Source organism: Megascapheus bottae, chromosome 28 (assembly GCF_031878675.1).
Source record: "Megascapheus bottae isolate mThoBot1 chromosome 28, mThoBot2.hap1, whole genome shotgun sequence".
Lineage (NCBI taxonomy): Eukaryota > Metazoa > Chordata > Mammalia > Rodentia > Geomyidae > Megascapheus > Megascapheus bottae.
The window spans coordinates 15979486-15998914 of record NC_143536.1 but is presented as its reverse complement, the minus strand read 5'-3'; the positions used below and the strand labels follow the sequence as shown (position 1 = coordinate 15998914).

The window sequence follows — 19429 nt, the reverse complement described above, 5'->3', positions numbered from 1 at the left end:
TCAGGCCAGGGCATTGTCCTTTGCCTTATAAGTCCAAGGCTGTTTCCTTTCACAGAAGTCACAGCTCTGGTTCTGGCTTTTTGGTAGTTAATAAAAGATAAGAGCCTCATGGCTTTTCCTACCCAGACTGCTTCAGACTGGGACCCTCAGATCTCAGCCTCCTGGGTAGCTAGGATTACAAGCATGAACTACCAGCATTTAGCTCAAGCATGTCTTCTTTCACACCTGTTCTCCCTTTCCTAGCAGAGCACCTGGACTACGATCTCTTGGTGATTGGTGGGGGATCTGGTGGCCTGGCTTGTGCCAAGGAAGGTATGTGTGTCTTGTGTTCTGCACCCTCCCCACATGACAAACCTCCCACCTTTCAGGTCCTCCTGGTGAGGGTGGCACCATGGGGAGGGACCTGAGCATCCATGAGCAGAATTTCCATAGCTGGCCTGCCAAGGTCATCCCGACATCCTCCCCTGGCACCCCGTTTCCTGCAGCATGGTGCTTGTACTGGTTTCACATATGGCCTCTGTGATATGCTTAAAAGTTCGTGCTATCTCTCCTGGCACCAGGCCTCCAGGCCTCCCACTTTACTCACAGTGAGAGTTTTCAAGACATGATTATACAGTTGAAGCCTCAGGCCTTGCCACTCATACCCTGCAGATGCTTCTGGAAGATCCTTTTTTCTTTTTCTTGTTTTCCTTTGAACCCTGGGCCTGGCACTGTCCCTGAGCTCAAGACTATCACCTTACCCCTAGACCTCAGCAGTATCCCTGAGCTCTTCAGCTCAAGGCAACCTCCCTACCCTTGAGCCATAGCTCCACTTCCATTTTGTAGAGATTTAATTGGAGATAAGAGTCTCACAACTTTGTAGTGCCCGAGCTGGCTTTGAACTGTGATCCTCAGATCTCAGCCTCCTGAGTAGCTAGGATTATAGACATGAGCCACCGGCGCCTGGCCATGAGGTCTCTTATTATGGCTGTCCTAAGTGGCATGGGGTGGTATCTCCTTGCGTTTCCCTAATGATTGCTGACCTTGAGCATCTTTCCATGTGCTGTTGGACAGTTCCTTGGAGAGAGGTCTGTTCAGAACCTTTGCCTGGGCTGGGGAGATAGCTCGATAATCTTGCACTTCACCACTTGGAACAACAGCCCCAGCTGTGAAACTCTTATTTTTATTTCCTTGTGACACTTGTAGGCAGTTCATTTCCAAACACACACACACACACACATCCTGTATGATAGAACTGTGCCTCTTACAAAAAAGAAAGGCACAGCATATACAGTTATACACAGATAGCACACACTTGTTGAATAATAATGTCAATGCTTTAAAAAAAAGAAAAAACTGTGCCTCTTTTTCTCTTCTGTGCTGGTACTGGGGCTTGAACTCAGGACGTGGTTGCTGTCTCTGAGCCTTTTTTTTTTTTTTTAAAGTCAAGGATAATGCCCTATCACTTGAGCTACAGCTCCATTTTTACCTTTCTTTTTTTGGGGGGGGGTTTGGGTGGGGGTGAGGGGGATGAATTACCTTTCTTTTTTGGGGGAGTGGGTAGGGGTGAGGGGGATGAATCATGGGGCTTGTACTCTGGGCTGTCTCTGAGCTCAAGGCTACCGCCCTACCCCTGTGCCTGGGCAGTATCCCTGAGCTCTTCAGCTCAAGGCTACCACCCTACCCTTAGCCATAGCCCCACTTCCATTTCGTAGAGATTTAATTGGAGATTTAACTTTGTAGTGCCCCAGCTGGCTTTGAACCTCGATCCTCAAATCTCAGCCTCCTGAGTTGCTAAGATCACAGGCATGATTCACTGTGCCCGGCTTTCCATTTTTACCTTTGCTGGTTAATTGGAGATAAGTGTCTCACTGGGGCTTTTCTGCCTGGGCTGGCTTTGAACTATTATTCTCAGATTTCAGCCTCCTGAGTAACTGGGATTACAAATGTAAGCCACTGGCGCCCGGCTAAAACTGTATTTTTTTTTTTTTTTTTGCCAGTCCTGGGGCTTGAACTCAGGGCCTGGGCGCTCTCCTTGGACATACTTGGCTCAAGGCAAGTGCTCTGCCACTTGAGATACAGGGCTTTTTCTGTGTATGTGATATCAAGGAATCAAACCCAGGGTTTTGTACATGCTAGGTGAGCACTCTACCACTAGGCTATGCTCCCGGCCCCCAAAACTGTATTCTTAATACCAGATGCGTAAATATATATGATTCACACATATATCCATATATATATCCAGATACGTTTTACGTATGTTTTACAAATGATTTTTGTAAATTGTTCTTTATTCCTCCCTCCCTTATTTTCTTCCTTTATTGTAGTACTGGGGATTGAACGCAAGGCCTTGTCCTTGCTAGGCACATACTCTACCACTCGAGTATTACCACACCCACAGCCCTTTAGTGTCGGGGTTTTCTGTTCCCGGTCCCTCTCAATCAGCAGGAAAGATAGGGAGAACACGCCCTGACCAGGACGAGCCAAGAGAGGAAAGGGCTCACTGACCGCCTGCACCCAGCCCTCCTTCCCCGAGCACAAACAGACATGTCAGGCTGGTTTGTCAAGGCAGGAATCTCTAAACCCCCCCCCCAAAAAAAAAACCCTCCTGAGGAAGCCCCTCCAGCTAATATACCCTCACTCTAGGTCTCAGCAGAGTGATAAAGCAATGACACATTTGTAACCAGTGGTAGTCAAGTCTTGCTCCCTGCCTCTTGTGCCTTGCCTTGTCTCTTGCCCCTTGCCTCTTGCATGTTGCCTTGCCTCTCAGCAGAAAGTTATTCACAATACCGAGGATATAGCCCAAAGTTAGACATGGCGTTGCTCGGCTCCCAGCACTTTAGAAAAAAAAAAAAAATCGTGTCAGGAGTGGTTTCTCATGCCTGTAATCTTAGCTACTCAGGAGATCTGAAGATCAAGGTTCAAAGCCACCGGGCATAAAAGGACCTGAGACTCTTAATTCCAATTAACATCTAGAAAACGGGGGAGTGGGGCTTGGCTCAAGTGATAGGACAATAGCCTTGAGTTGAAGAGCTCAAGGGCAGCGCCCAGGCCAAGTTCAAGTCCCATGACCCATACACAAAAAAATGTTTGTCTTCTTCCCACCCCATCACCTCTTCTTTTAGTTTGTTTTTCTGTGAGTATTTTGCACTAATTTGGCCCAAACTAGCCTCAAAGCAAAATTCTTCTACCTCTATCAGCTGAATAGCTGGCATTATAAGTGTTCACCATCACTGCCTTCCTTTTTATTTTATTTCTTTGTTAGTGTTAAACTAGCCCAGGCCCATGCCCAAGACACTGGGTGCTTTTCTGAAATTCTATTTGTCTTGCTTTTGGTACTAGAAATGGAAGGAAGCCAGAGCCTCAAGCTAGACAGTGCTCATTCACTAACTTTACAGGCTCAGCCCATGAGCAGTGTTTAAATTTGGTGGCCTCAGAGTTTTCTTAATGGTTGTTTTTGTTGTTATTGTTTGTTTATGCTACAGTTTTTTTTTAATTCCATGGCTTTATGGACTTAACGTTTTCTTTAAATTGTGAATGTGTGTCTGCCTGTGTCTCTGTATGTTTCGGTCCTTGGGGCCTGGGCTCTGTCCCTGAGCGTCTTTGCTCAAGGCTAGTGGTCTGTAGCATGAACTGTAGTTCCACTTCTGGCTTTATGATGATTAGTTGGAGATTAAGAGTCTTGTGACTTTTCTGCCTGGGTTGACTTCAACCATGATCCTCATCCTGAGTGGCTAGGGTTACAGGCATAAGCCACCAGCATCTCGTGCAAGTTGTGAAGAATTTAAATAATTTCTTCTAATAAAATGTTTATCTCTCAGCTGGGAGTTTGGCCTAGTGGTAGAGTGCTTGCCTAGCATGCACCAAGACTCAAGTTTGATTCCTTGGTACCACATAGAAAAGGGCCAGAAGTGGTGCTATGGCTCAAGTGGTAGAGCTCAAGGGCAATGCTCAGGCCCTGAGTTCAAGCCCCAGGACTGGCAAAAAAAAAAAAAAAAGTTTTTTTCATCTGCCCCTTTTGGAGGCCTGGATTACATACATACTAGCCTGCTTCACATTTTCCCAAAAGTGCTTTTCATTAAAAAGATGAATTTAGGGGCCGGGAGTTTGGCTTAGTGGTTAAAGTGCTTGCCTAGCATGCATGAAGACCCGGGTTCGATTCCTCGGTACCACATACATAGAAAAAAGCCAGAAGTGGTGCTGAGGCTCAAGTGGTAGAGCTCTAGCCTTGAGAAAGTCCAAGGACAGTGCTCAATCCCTGAGCTCAAGCCCAGGACTGGCAAAAAAATAAAAAATAAAAAAATAAAAAGATGAATTTAGTGAAGTCCCGGCTGGCAGAGTAGCTCAAGTGGTAGGGCACCTGCTTAGCAAATGTGAGTCTTGAGTTCAATACCACCAAAAAAGAAAAAGTAACTTTAAATGTCAGGCAGGATTTAAACAAAGAACACATACCTGTAATGCCAGCTATAAAGGAGATAGAGGGGCTGGGAGTTTGGCCTTGTGGTTAAAGTGCTTGCCTAGCATGCACAAAGACCTGGGTTCGATTCCTTGGTACCACATACATAGAAAAAAGCCGGAAGTGGTGCTGAGGCTCAAGTGGTAGAGCTCTAGCCTTGAGAAAGTCCAAGGACAATGCTCAGGCCCTGAGCTCAAGCCCAGGACTGGCCAAAAAAAAAAAAAAAAGGAGATAGAGATGGAGGGATATTGGTTTGAGAATATCCAAGGCAAAAAATAGAAAGGAGGAAAGAAAAGAAAGATAGCAAGACTCCATCTCAATAATAAGCTGGTACTTACCTGTGATTCTAGCTATGTGGGAGACAGAGGCTGGCCCAGGCAAAAAGCAAGAAACTTTTTTTTTTTTAAATGGGTCATGGGGCTTGAACTCTGGGCCTGGGTGCTGTCCCTGAGCTCTTCTGTTCAAGGGTACTGCCCTACCACTTGAGCCACAGCCCTACTTCCTCTTTTCTAGTGATTGATTGGAGATAAGAGTCTTAAGGTCTTTAGTACCTAGGCTGGCTTTGAACTGTGATCTTCAGATCTCAGCTAGGATCTGACTAGCTAGGATTACAGGCCTGAGCCACTGCCCCTGGCTCCTTTCTTTCTTTATTTTTTTTTTTGACAGTCCTGGGGCTTGAACTCCATGTCCTAGAACTTCTTTTGCTCAAGGCTGGTACTGTTCCACTTGACCTACACCACTTCCGGCTTTTTCTGTGTATGTCGTACTGAGGAATCAAACTCAGGGCTTCATGCATAATAGGCAAGCACACTACCACTAGGCCACATTCCCAGCCCCTGAAGTGAGTTTTTAAGATGGGCTCTTCTAAAACTTTCTTATCCTGCTTTTTGATAGCCAGAAACATTCCATTGTCTGTCTGTCTCCGTTTCCCCCTCTCCCCTTCTCCCTTCAGTGGGACTTTCACTGGGACTTTAACTTAGGACCTCACCCACACCTCAAATCTGGCTTTTTGCTGGTTAAAGATGAGAGTCTCACAGACTTTAATGCCCAGGCTAACTTTAATCCTGATCCTCAGATCTCATTTTCCCCCCAGTAGGGCTTGAACTTGGGGCCTGGGCATTGTCCCGAGTTCTTTTGCTCAAGCCTAGTGCTTTACCACTTTGAGCCACAGTACAACTTCTAGTTTTCTTTTTCTTTTCTTTCTATTTTATCAGTGGGGCTTGAACTCTCGGCCTGAGTGCTATCCTGAGCTTTTCAGCTCAAGAGTACCCCCTATTTCTTGAGCCACAACCCCACTTCTGTTTTTCTAGTGATCAAATGGAAATAAGAGTCTCATGGTCTTTATTGCCTTGGCTGGCATTGAACCCCAATCCTCAGATCTCAGCCTTTTTTTTTTTGGCCAGTCCTGGGCTTGAGTTCAGGCTTGGGCCTGAACACTGTCCTTGGACTTTCTCAAGGCTAGAGCTCTACCACTTGAGCCTCAGCACCACTTCTGGCTTTTTTCTATGTATGTGGTACCGAGGAATCGAACCCGGGTCTTCATGCATGCTAGGCAAGCACTTTAACCACTAGGCCAAACTCCCGGCCCAGCCTTTTTTTTGGGGGGGGCAGTCCTAGGCCTTGAGCTCAGGGCCTAAGCACTGTCCTTGGGCTTTCTCAAGGCTAAAGCTCTACCACTTGAGCTACAGCACCATTTTTGGCTTTTTTTCTATGTATGTGGTACCGAGGAATCAAACCCAGGTCCTCATGCATGCTAGGCAAGCAGTCTACCACCAGGCTAAACTCCCGGCCCCAGATCTCAGCCTTCTGAGTAGCTTGGACTACAGGCATGAGCCATTGTGCCCAGCCTACTTCTAGTTTTCTAGTGGTTAATTGGAGATAAGAGTCTCACAGACCAGACTAGCTTTGAACGACAATCCTCAGATCTCAGCTACCTGAGTAGCTAGGATTAGACGTGTGAGCCACCAGTGCCTGGTTTAGAGTTCATCTTCTTGAGTAGATAAGATTATAGATCTAAACCACTGTTGTCCAGCTATATCCCATGTTCTTTCATATTTGTAACATTCATGAACTCATGAGGCCTCAAGCATCCAGTACATACTCTGAGGTGCTCAAGTCCAGAATCTGCAGCTTAATTAGTCCAAAGTGATGCTGTCCCAGTTGACCTCAGAACCTGGAACCCGGGCCCCTGGAAGGCCCTGTTGAGGTCACCTGGATGGCAGTATGGACCAGGGGGTGTGGCTTCTACACAGCCACCTGCCTGACCTTGGAGTTCTGCTTCACTTCTCTTGAGCTTTGTTTTGTCATCCTGAGAGAGGCAGCACATCCCCACTCGCTCGTCCGGGAGGACTCGGATGAGGTGGGCTACATGGGGGCCATAAGACCTCCACCACTGTTCTCAGTGATGGGAGGGAAAGTGAGCCAGGGAGACGGACCTCAGCTCCTTAGAGCTGCTGGAGGACAGAAGGCCTTTCCCAGGGTGGACTGTCCCTAGGGTACCTCCTCAGTGCCTGGAATAGACATCTGGCCTGGAATTCGATGGGAACAGGGGCTGAGAAGGATGGATCCCGTTCTGCCATGATGGGCAGCATGCAGGCTGCAGGCTGTGCCACCTGGGGGCTGCTGCCTAGACAGGGTACCTGAACGGGCAGTAGGGAGGCCTATAGGCCAGTTGCAGGGCCCGTGGGAAGCATAGCTTTGTGGGCCAGATGACAGGGCCGAGAGGAAATCATTAATATTGTCAGGTGGGCCTCTCTGCAGGCTGCTGTCTGCCCCTTCCCCTGCTGTGCTCACCTATAGCTCTCCTTGTCCTTCAGCCGCTCAGCTGGGAAAAAAAGTGGCCGTAGTGGACTATGTGGAGCCCTCTCTCCGAGGTAGGTGGCAACCCCAACAGGAGCCCTGCATCCTAGAGGAGGGAACAAGATGGTGGGACCCAGTTCACATCCAGAGGGGGTAATGCCAGTCATTCATCTGTCCACGTCTCCAGAGAGCTTCCCATCTCATTCATCAGTCTTTATTATAAAGTTATTTACTCTCGGCCTGGGAGTTTGGCCTAGTGGTTAAAGTGCCTGCCTAGCATGCATGAAGACCCGAGTTCGATTCCTCGGTACCACATACATAGAAAAAAGCTGGAAGTGGTGCTGAGGCTCAAGTGGTAGAGCTCTAGCCTTGAGAAAGTCCAAGGACAGTGCTCAGGCCCTGAGCTCAAGCCCAAGACTGGCAAAAAAAAAAAAAAAATTATTTACTCTTTTATTTATTGTTTTGGGTCTCTTGTCAGAACTTGGGTGTTATTTATTTATTTATTTGGTTGGTTGGTTGGTTGGTTGGTTGTGGGGCTTTTACTTTGCACCACAACTTTTTTTTTTGCTGGTTAATTGGGGGGAGAACCTCAAAGACTTTCCTGCCCAGGCTGTCTTCATTCTGAGATCCTTGGATCTCAGCCTCCTGAGTAGCTAAGTTTACAGATGTGAGCCTCTGATGCTCAGCCTTTATTCTTATTTTTATTTTATTTTATTTTATTTTGCCAGTCCTGGGCTTGGGCTGAGGGCCTGAGCACTGTCCTTGGGTTTTCTCAAGGCTAGAGCTCTACCACTTGAGCCATAGTATCACCTCTGGCTTTTTTCTATGTATATGGTTCCGAAGAATTGAACCCAGGTCTTTGTGCTTGCTTGGCAAGCACTCTACCACTAGGCCAAACTCCCAGCCCCATTCTTATTTTTTAAACTATTCTGAACACAGTTATAAAGCAAAATCCTGTGACAAAATTCCTTAGGACCATGTTTTGACTTACAAACTAATAGCCACTTAAGGGGGTTCAGAACAGTATAGAAGAACAGAAACCCTCCCTGGGATTGGGAGGTGTAGCTGAGTGACAGAAGACTTGCCTAGCAGCTGCAAGGCCTGGTTCTGTCCCCAGCATTGCAAATAAGGAAATAAGCAAGTGGTCTTCCAATATTTTAGGTACCAAATGGGGCCTGGGTGGTACCTGTGTCAACGTGGGCTGCATCCCTAAGAAGCTGATGCACCAGGCTGCACTTCTAGGGGGTATGATCCGAGATGCCCCCCACTATGGCTGGGACCTAGGCCAGCCCATCCAGCATGACTGGTGAGAAGCCCCTGTCTTTTCTGCTACCCTTAGGTGGCAAAGGAATTCATTCTGCACCAACCATCATGAAAGCAGCCTCCACTCTTGGACGTGGGGCCCTGTCTAGAGCCACTTCGAGTTGTCAGTGGGTGGAGGAAGGGTAGAGCCCAGGGTGCTGCTGAGCTCTTGCAATGCCTGGGTTACCCTTGCCAAGGATGGCCCAGTGCAAAAGCAGCAGAGCCCGCAAAGGACTGTCACAGACGTTGACACGTGATTCTGCTCTGAGCCACATACAGGCAGTTCTGATATTTCCCTGCAGTGTGTGACTGGGACACAGAGCTGCTGCCTGGATGGATGGAGGTCAGAGCCTCCATTTCCAGAGTGCCAGCACTGGTCAGAGGCAGCGGCTGCCCGTGGGGATGAACACCAGGCTATACCCCTTCAAACGCACCTCCATCTTGCCTATGTCTTCCACACTCATGACATTCTCTTCGGAATTTTAATTCCCCCTCCCCTCTGTGTGTGTCAATAGGAAGAAAATGGCAGAAGCTGTGCAAAACTACGTGAAGTCCTTGAACTGGGGGCATCGCGTCCAGCTGCAGGACAGGTACCAAGGTTGCACCAGGCCTCTGTGGCCATGCAGCGTGGCTCTCAGGGCAGGCCCCCCTCCTGACCTTTTCTATACCCCACTGTCCCTGGAAGAGCACTTACTGATTGTGCAGAACACATCCTGGCAGGTTCTGGGAGCACTGTTCCTTAGTGGGGACACAGACAAGGGATAGACAGTGCATTAGCTGTAAAGTGAGGTTCCCCATGGAGCCTTAGAACTGAGCAAAACCCAGACGCAGCAGGAGCAAAGGACAGGCCTGGTGGCTGAGTGACAGGAGGGCAGATAAGAGCAGGACAGTCAGGGTGGGAAGGCCTGAAGCCCAGAGTGTGGTCATGGCTAGGTTTCAGACATAAGGCTGATTGAGAGGCCAGCCTAGTGGCAGGCTCCTTCCTCTAGGTAGGCCACCGTGCTCCTGCCACTGTCATGGGCTACAGCCAAGTGAATCCCAAGAGGCAGCAAAGATAAACCTCACATTCCATCTTCCAACCCCATACCTTCCAGCTCCTACGCATGCGTACCTTGTGGCTTCTTGGGCAAGGAGGAAGGTCCCTGGTGTTTGCTCCTACAAAGATGTCCCTGCCTGTTCCCTCCAGCCTGGAACTGCCATTCCTGTCTCCCCGTGGGGATGCATAGCCCAGTGCTGAGGGTTGACACTTGGTTTTAGGCCCAGCTCTGCTCTGGGTTGTAGCACTGCCCTTAGCCCATGTTGACAGTGGCCTTTGCAGGACTAGAGTCTTAACCCAGGTACCCTTTGCTTGGTCCCTGGGACTTTTCCTGGCCCCCACAGTGGGCAGCAGTCTTGTGCACACTCACACCAAGGGAAGCCGAGCCTGGGAGGTTAGCCACACTGTCCCTGCGGGGCCTTCTCCTCTGGTGCCTCCACCAGGAGAAGTGTCATTGTGCTGCGGAGGTTTTTATGGTCTTGGCTCTTCCATACGGGGTTCCATATCCCCAAGTTTGATTTGCAGAAGTCAGTGGGCTTTGCTGTCCTCCTAGTCCTTGGCCCCAGGCAGCGCCTGGGCAGGTACTGAGCGGGCCTAATCCAGGCCAGCTCCACAGACCTCATGGAGGAACTGCTGGTGGCTGGCCTTTCCTTACTGTCTGTGTCACCAGCACATTCCCTGATTGACCAGGTGAGCAAGGGTCCTCAGCCTAGAGAGGTGTGGGCGTGAGCGTGGTGAACCCAAGGGTGGCAAGGCAAAGGCCGGAACCACAGAGAACCCTCCACTGCAGCTCGGCCTGTGCATCCTCCGCCACACTGGGTCTCACCCACCTCCTCTCACTGTTCTCCTGGCCTTGCCATCTACAGAGTGGGCATTGAGCTCCATGCTGATGCATGAGCAGATAATGACAGGTCCCTTCACAGTCCTCCAGCCGGTCTCTGTCATGAGTGCCTTGACACTGGTCCCCTGGGAACCCAAGGACTGGGCTCTTCCAAGTTCTACTTCTGCCTGCTTTTTCACTCCGTGGGAGCCTCATGGACCAGGCTCTGGCCAGGAGTTGGTCTTGGTTCTTTTTTCCCTCCCTCCCTCGTTACCTCCCTCCTCACCTCCCTCCTCCTCCCACCCCTTCCATTTTTCTTTTGCAGTGCTGGAACTCAAACTTAGGCCCTTGTCCATGCTAGGCAAGTGTTTCAGCCCTGAGCCCCGTCCCCAGCTGCAGGTTTACCTTTTACAAGTCTTCACAGTGCTGTCCACCATGCCACAGAGATTGAATTCTTAGAGAAAATATTTGAAAATCTTCTTTTTACGTATTTGTTACAGGAAAGTCAAGTATTTTAATGTCAAAGCCAGCTTTGTCAACAAGCATACCGTTTGTGGAGTGGCTAAAGGTGGGAAGGAGGTGAGTGCCTGCCTGACCACTGTGGCTCATTTTGGACCATTCTTTCCGTAGACTGTGGGCACCCACACTAGCCGAGTTCAGCCTGGGTGGTTTCTACTAAGAAACACCCTTGGCACTAAGCAGCTTCCTCTGAAGTCACACTTTTTCAAAATGGCTAAACTGAATTGGGCTTGGTGATACATGCCTGTAATCGCACATACTAGGGAGGTAGAGGTAGAATGATAATAGTCCTGGGCTGGCCCTGGGCAAAGGTGGGAGATCTTATCTGATAAACACAGCAAAAAGGCCTGAGGGTATGGCTTGCCTAGCCAGAGTCTTGAGTCCTCAGTACTGCCAAAGCTGGAGTGGGGGTGGAGTGGAAGAAAGATGAGACAGTTGTTGTTGCTAATCCAGCTCTCTGGAGCTTCATGAATTCCAGGCCAAGCTTGAGCTTCATAGATTCAACAGGACTGGGGGTAACACACACAAGGCTCTGAGTTCAAGCCCTATCCCCATCAACACAACAACAAAAATAATTAAACAGTTCCTATGAGCTGCATGTCGCGCCAGGCTGCCTAGCAGCTTACATCCTTCTCACAGGGTTTTGTGGGAGGGGAGGAGAAGGGGAGACACGTGACCCTAGTATTCTACTTGACCTCTAGCTTTCTCTAATCTCAGACTCTGCTTTCTGCTGAGCACATCGTCATTGCTACAGGAGGACGGCCGAAGTACCCCAAGCATGTGAGTGTCCCCCAAAATCTAGCCTCCTTCCCCTGTATACATTCACCATAATTCCTACGCCAGGTCCCTCCACTTTGTAGCCTCTTACACTTTTACTGTCTCTTATGAGCCTACTTCCGTTTTTTTTTTTTTTGTTGTTTTGGTTTTGGGTTTTTTTTAAAATATTTTTTATTATATTTAATAAAAGGGTTACATGATATTTGCCAGATAGAAGGTGCATTAATTCACATACATTGATACCCTTCCACATGTCTTGGTCCCCATTACTCTCCCCCCCACCCCCCCTGTTTTTGGTTGTTTTTTTTTATGGGTCATGGGACTTGAACTCTGGGCCTGCGCCTACCCCTGAGCTCTTCAGCTCAAGGCTACCATGCTACCCTGGAGCCAAGCCCCACTTCCCATTTTCTAGAGATTAGTTGGAGATAAAAGTCTCAAGTCCTTTTGTGCCCAGGCTGGCTTTGAACCTTGATCCTCAGATCTCAGCCTCCTGAGTAGTTAGGATTACAGGCATGAGCCACTATACCCAATTTTTTTTTTTTTTTTTTTTGGTAGGTCATGGAACTTCAACTCTGGGCCTGGGCCTTGTCCCTGAGCTTTAAGCTCAAGGCTACTGCCCTACCCCTTGAGCCACAGCCCCACTTCCTGTGGCTAACTGGAAATAAGAGTCTCAGGGACTTTAGTGCCCAGGCCGGCTTTGAACCACGATCCTCAGATCTCAGCCTCCTGAATAGCTAGGATTATAGGCGTGAACCACCATGTCTGCCTATGAACCCACTTCTGAAATGGGGGCTCCAGTGACACTCTCCCCCCATACACACATTGTTAAACTCTAAAACCCACTCATACTGTACTCTAGCTGGCATCTGGGACACCACTGTGCCTGTTCCCTACCTTTCCTCTCCTTCTTCTTCTTCCCCCTCATCTTCTATTTGTTTATTTATTTAGCCAGTCCTGGGGCTTGAATTCAGGAAATGGGCACTGTCCTTGAACACAGTTTGCTCAAGGCTAGTACCCTGCCATTTGAGCCACAGCACCACTTTTGTTTTTTTTCTGAGTATATAGTACCAAGGAATTGAACCCAGGGCTTCGTGCATACTAAGCAAGCACTCTACCACTATGCTGTGCTTCTGCCCACCCCCCATCTTCTTTTAAAGACATCAAGTCTCTGTGTTGTTCAGGCTGGTCCTGAACTCTTGAACTCATGGATTCAAGTGACTCTCCTGCTTCATGCAGCCTCTTTTTTTCTTTTTTGTTGGTCATGACTTGAACTCTGGGCCTGGGCACTGTCCCTGAGCTCTTCAGGTCAAGGCTACCACCCTATCCCTTGCCACAGCACCATTTCAGGTTTTCTGGTGATTAATTAGAGATAATCTCATGGACTAAAGGCTGACTTTGAACTGTGATCCTCAGATCCCAGAGCCTCCTGAGTAGCTAGAATTACAGACATGAGTCACCACACCCAGCAGCCTCTTTTTTTTGGGGGGGGGCCAGTCCTGGGGCTTGAACTCAGGTCCTAGTTACTATCCTTGAGCTTACTCAACGCTAGTACTCTGCCACTTGAGCCACAGCACCATTTATGGCTTTACTATGTATATGTAAATTGAACCCAGGACTTTGTGCATACAAGGTGAACACTCTACCACTAGGCTACACTCCCAGCCCTCATATAACATTTTTTGTGTGTGTGTGTGTGCCAGTCCTGGGCTTGAGCTCAGGGCCTGAGCACTGTCCTTGGGCTTTCTCAAGACCAGAGCTCTTCCACTTGAGCCTCAGCACCACTTCTGGCTTTTTTCTACGTATGTGGTACCAAGGAATCGATCCTGGGTCTTTGTGCATGCTAGGCAAGCACTCTCCCACTAGGCTAAACTCCCAGCCCCGTATATAACTTTTTTTTTTTTTTTGCCAGTCCTGGGCTTGAGCTCAGGGCCTGAGCCCTGTCCTTGGACTTTCTCAAGGCTAGAGCTCTACCACTTGAGCCTCAGCACCACTTCTGGCTTTTTTCTAGGTATGTGGTACTGAGGAATCAAACCCGGGCCTTCGTGCATGCTAGGCAAGCACTTTAACCACTAGGCCAAACTCCCGGTCCCCCGTATATAACTTTTTATTGAAAGCTGAACATTTCCAAAAACTTAATGTGGTATCTCTAGAAATCAGAGCGACCCCACTCCCCTGGAATTGCATTATTGTTGTTGTTGTTGTTGCCTGTTTGGTGATTTCTCTAAACTGGTTTTGTATTTATTTTTTACTTTATTTTGTCAGTCATGGGGCTTGAACTCTGGGCCTGGGCGCTGTCCCTGAGATCTTCAGCTCAAGGCTACCACCCCATTACCTCTGGGCCTGGGTATTGTCTCTGAGCTTCCCCTATCCCTTGAGCCACAACAACACTTCTGGTTTTCTAGTAGTTAATTGGAGATAAGAGTTCATGGACTTTAGTGCCTGGGCTGGCTTTGAACTATGGTCCTCACATCTCAGCCTCCAGAGTAGCTAGGATTACAAGCATAAGCCACTGCACCCAGCCATGGTCAGTTTCTGAGAGGCCACTGATCACCTTTACCTCAAGTCCAGAGAGCCTCTGGGCAGAGCTGCACGTACCGCACCATACACCTTTATAGAGGGTCTCTGGCCTGCCCCACCCTGCTGTTGACGGGAGGTGGCCACTTCGGATAGCACACTCTCGAGTGCAATGCAAGGGCCCAGCTCCTGGGGAGGCAGCTCAGTGGCTCCCCGCTCTGCCTCCCACCTGCCCCATCCCTCCCCTGCCCTCCCTGGGTGCCTGCCAAAGCTTGCTTGTGTTTCAGTACCTTCCATTTTCCTTAAGCAACGTAGAGACATTCCTGGCCGTATGTCTTTCTTTTTCTCAGTGGGAATCATAAACTGTTGAGAATCTGTTTCCTCTCTGCTGGCACATCTTATTCACACAGGACAGTGCTTGGCCTTCGGTCTTCCCCCGCCACTTCCACTTAGCCATTGCTTGTCAGGACATCAGTGTGATCCCTGGACACAGCTCCCTACCCCCTGACTGGCCTTGGAGGGTGCCTGGCCTGTCCAGCCTGCAGCTTGGTGCCTTTGGAGCCTTCTGCTCCCCACACTCTGCGACAACATCCTGCTCACTCCTGTGCTCCTACCCCCCACCCGCCACGCGCCTGTTCATGAGACATCATGGCTCTCCAGGCCTGATCTTTTCACCTTTCTTCAGCTACTGCTGTCTGAGTCTAGGCCCCAGGGCTCTGCTCCCTTGGTCTGCATGCACCATCTCCTCCCTTCCCAGTCTCTGAATAGTCAGGGGAGAGCAGCTCTGTGTATGTGTGGCCCCACAGTTGCCATGCCCACTTCAGACCCTGTGCCCTGGCTTTGAATCAAGGTCAAGGTCCCAGAGAGAAGAGGTAAGAGCCAGCATCACATCCACCCGGGAGGCCCCTTGCCAAGGAGCTTCAGCCTCTAGCACCATGGTTAGATGGAAACATACCACCTGTCCCTAAGAGTCCACAGCCTGAAGACACGGAAAGCTTTCCCTATGCATGGGTTGGGGTGGTTCTGGGTTCTTTCTGCCGAATAAGCTGCTCTTTGGAGGAAGTCCTGGGCCAAAGAAAATGGCAGCCTCGTTACATCAACCCACTTCTTTCTGATAGGTCGAAGGTGCCTTAGAATATGGAATTACCAGTGATGACATCTTCTGGCTGAAGGAATCTCCTGGAAAAACGTAAGGCCTGGTGTGTGTAGGACTGTGTCGTCCTCCTGTGCAGATGGTAGTGTCAAGGACACTGAAGTCAGTGTGCTGTTGAGGCTGTAGTTGTTACGTGAGCTCCCCCATGCAGGTTCTTGGTACAATGAATACTGTGGCTCTCTTGGAAATGATCACATGAATGTCATATAAACTGAGTCATTTATTATCTAGGTCAGTTGTTGTGTAGCATGGCTCCCTTGGACCCCGGTAGGTCCCCTCAGAGACCTCAGTCAGATATCTCCTTTGTCATAGGCTTCATACATTAGGCTTTTCTGAGACCCAGCAAAGGCTCTATAAACCTTAGAAGTCATGGCCGGTTTATGCATGTGATACTAGAAGTGAGCATGGGATGCAAATGTCCTTAGTGCATCCATTGTTCACAGGTAAGGGCATCTTGCTTATAGGGAGCAGAGAATTCCTGCTTGCAATGGCCAGAACTGCCACCAGAGGGCAGCAGAGGCCTGGCTGAGAGCAGTGCTCTGGCTCCTTAGGCCTTCCCCACAATACTTATTGGTGGAAAAGTGCCCCAGAGGTGGCAAGTATGTGTAAGTATGTATGTAAGGTTACACATGTATGCTGCAAATGTGTGCGAGTATGTACAGTGTCTTGTATATGCATGTGTTATATGCATTGGATTTATTCAGTGAGCAAAATATCCTCAAGTTTTCTCCATGTTGAACATATGTCACCATCTCCCTCCCATCCTCCCCCCTCTCTTTCTTTCTCTCTTTCCCATTTTTCTCTTTTTCTCTCTCTCTCTCTCTCTCTCTCTCGCTCTCTCTCCCTTCCTCCCTCTCTTTCTTTCTTTCTTTATCTGTTGTGGGGCTTGAACTCAACCTTTGGGCTCTGTCCCTGAGCTCTTTTTACTCCAGACTAGTGCTCTACCACTTTGAGCCACAGCTCCACTTCTGGTTTTCTGGTGGTTAATTGGAGACAAGTATCTCATGGACTTTCCTGCCTGCACTGGCTTCAAACCATGATCTTCAGGTTTCAGCTGCTTGAATAACTAGAATTACGGGCATGAGCCACTGGTGCCTGGCTTCTTTGTTTTTTTGGTGGTAATGGATTTTTATTTAGGGTCTCATATTTTTGGCCTGGACCAGTGATGCTTTATTTCCCTTTCCTGCATAGCTTTCGTACATTACTGCATAGAGCTCTTCGTTGTTGAGATGGAGCTCTTGTTAGCTTTGACCTGTGATCCTCCCTCTCGGTCTCTTCCTCCTACCTACTTGGGGTCATAGGCATGAGCCACTGCATTTGTAAGAATTTCCTTTTTATTTTATTTTTTTTTTTGTGTGTGTGTGCCGGTCCTGGGATTGAGCTCAGGGCCTGAGCACTCTCCTTGGACTTTCTCAAGGCTAGAGCTTCACCACTTGAGCCTCAGCACCACTTCTGACTTTTTTCTATGTATGTGGTTCTAAGGAATTGAACCCTGGTCTTCATGCATGCTAGGTAAGCACTCTACCATTAGGCCAAACTCCCGGCCCCAAATTTCCTTTCCTTTTAGAGGTCAAATAATACTACAGGTTTCGTGATGCATTTGGATTTTGTTTTATTTGTTTTATCTACTCATCTGTGTGGATGGGTGCTTGGGTTACCTCAACCTATGGGCCAGAAGCTGTACTTCTGGCTTTTTGGTGGTTAATTAGAAATCAGAGTCTCATGGACTTTCCCATCCAGGCTGGCTTTGAACCTTGATCTTCAGATCTCAGCCTTCTGAGTAGTAGGATTACAGTATTGAGCCACCACTGTCTGGCTTTATATCTACTGGCACTGCCAGGCCCCCACCAGAGAGAGTTTGTTTCCATTAGATCCACCTGTCTGCTGACTTGAATGGATTACCAGATTGTGGTGGGTTTCCACTTAGTAATGCTTTTTTCAAACTTTGGTATTTGTAGATATCACCTCTCTCTCTCTCCCCCTCTCTCTTTCTCTCCCTCCCCCCTCTCGCTCTCCCTCTTTCTCTCTCTTCCCCCCCCCCCAGCCTGATTTTTACTGATAATTTTTAGGTGAGGGTCCTGCTTTCCTCCCAGATACATACCTGAATGTGAACATGATCCCCCTACTTTTAGGCTTCATATCCTTGCTGGGATCTCAGGTATGCACTACTGCATCCATCTTTGAAGAAAGAGTCTCCCAAGCTTTCCTGTCTGGGCTGTCCTTGAACTATCATCCTCTCATTCTTAGCCCTTCAAGTAGCTAGGATTACAAGTGTGAGCCTCAGGCACTGGGCTTTTTTCTTTTATGCCTTAATTTCTAGGCCTTTTGGAGTTTTAGTTTTGTTCGTTTTGTTTCTTTTCTTTAGTATGGGGATTGAACCCAGGACCTTGCACATGTGCTAAGCAAGTGCTCTTCCACTGAGCTACATTCCCAGCCTCTTATCTGTTTTGTTATCTTGGTCTCTCTCTGCTAGGTTAAACACAATCTGATTCTATCTGCTTGCTCTAATCAGTCATCTTTTCATGTCTTCACCGGCCTTTTTTTTTTTTTAAACAAGAGTATAAACGTGGGCCTTGTATATTAATAATGCTGTCGTCCTTAGCCAGTTTTCTGTCTGCCTGCATGTGTTCTTTTTCTTCATCTTCCAGCTGGTTTACATATTAGGGAGGGGACCCCATGTCATACACTACACATGTTTTCTCAGCTTCTCGTGTCTTTTAATTTATGCAATGTACAAATGGTTTTCCTTTTTCTGGGTGTAACTTAAATCTCTTTATACACTTAATGGCTTTTAGATTTATTGCATGTTCAGAAAGGCCTGTCCTACCTCCATTTCTTTTTTTTTAAGTCCGTGTATTTTCCTGCAGGACTGCCACTGGTTGGGTTTCCTTTTACATGGTAGGACTGGTTGCCATGTTTGTGGAGAGGATTTCTGGGGTGTCTCCACTTTTCCTTTTTCTTTTTTAACTATCATGGGGCTTGAACTGTGGGCCTGGGGGCTGTCCCTGAGCTCTTCAGCCCAAGGCTAGCACTCTACCACTTTGAACCATAGTGCCACTTCTGGTTTTCTGGTGGTTAACTGGAGATAAGAGTCTCACAGACTTTCCTGCCCAGGCTGGCTTTGAACTGAGATCCTCAGATCTCAGCTTCCTGAGTAGGATTACAGGTACTGAGCCACTAGCACTCAGCTCAGAGCTTAGTTTTCTTTCCCATTAACTCCTCCTAGTGGAATTGATCCATCCATCTATCAAGTGTGTGAATGTATATGTTTGTGCCAGTGTTGGGGCTTGAACTCAAGGCCTGATTGCTGTCCTGAGGTTATTTGTTGTTTTTTGCTCAAGACTGGCATTCTGCCACTTTAATCTACTGTTCCACTTCTGGCTGGCTTCTCAGATCTCAGTCTCCTGAGGAACTAGTATTACAAGCATGAGCCACTGGCTCCTGGCTTTTTGGTGGAATTAGACATATTCTCCTGCCTTTCCATGAAGCCTTACATACAGACCACAAAACAGTCTTGAGTCAGCTCTACCCTGGAGGCTAACTCATGCTCAGTAACTTTGGCCAGGGTGAGGCCATCCTTTGGCTTTGGTGATTGTCTTTGTCACCAAAGTCCAACATCTTTCCAGCCTATATTTCTGGGAGGATACGATGCTATGGATGTACAGGGTGGTTTAACCAGCTAGGACCTGTGTCAGGCGAAATGATCTAGGACTAGACGACTGCTTTGTGACTGTGCTGAGGTAGCAGGCCTGGATGAGAAGACAGGGCCTCAGATATTTGGTCAGGAAAGAAACTATAGTATTTATTTTCTTCAGAGGGAGAAAAAAACAAAACACACATTTAGGAGCTTTTTTTTTTTTTTTCCCCCTTTAGAAGGAATCTAGCTATGTTATTGTTTAAGAGGGGGAAAAAAGTGTTTGCAATGTATCAGTCACCCGTTTCGTTCTGAGCATGATTTATGTGAGGAAATGGTTTTTTCAAAAAATTAAGCTGGAGATATATCCCTGTACGATGCTTCTGTGAAAATGCAGCTTTTGTCCGGCGCTGTTAATGCAAGTTGTAACAGTGTAATAT

General features: G+C 48.1%; 1 protein-coding gene across 2 annotated transcripts in view; it reads left to right on the top strand.

The window, feature by feature from the left end:
- Txnrd2 (thioredoxin reductase 2) overlaps positions 1 to 19429 on the top strand; it is a 58572-nt gene that overhangs the window by 2767 nt on the left and 36376 nt on the right. For both annotated transcript variants that reach the window (XM_090320647.1, XM_090320648.1), the window contains exons 2-8: positions 244 to 312; positions 7252 to 7308; positions 8396 to 8540; positions 9052 to 9126; positions 10893 to 10971; positions 11629 to 11691; positions 15321 to 15391. In XM_090320647.1, the coding sequence (XP_090176773.1) occupies positions 244 to 312; positions 7252 to 7308; positions 8396 to 8540; positions 9052 to 9126; positions 10893 to 10971; positions 11629 to 11691; positions 15321 to 15391 (559 nt within the window). The remainder of the gene's footprint in view (positions 1 to 243; positions 313 to 7251; positions 7309 to 8395; positions 8541 to 9051; positions 9127 to 10892; positions 10972 to 11628; positions 11692 to 15320; positions 15392 to 19429) is intronic.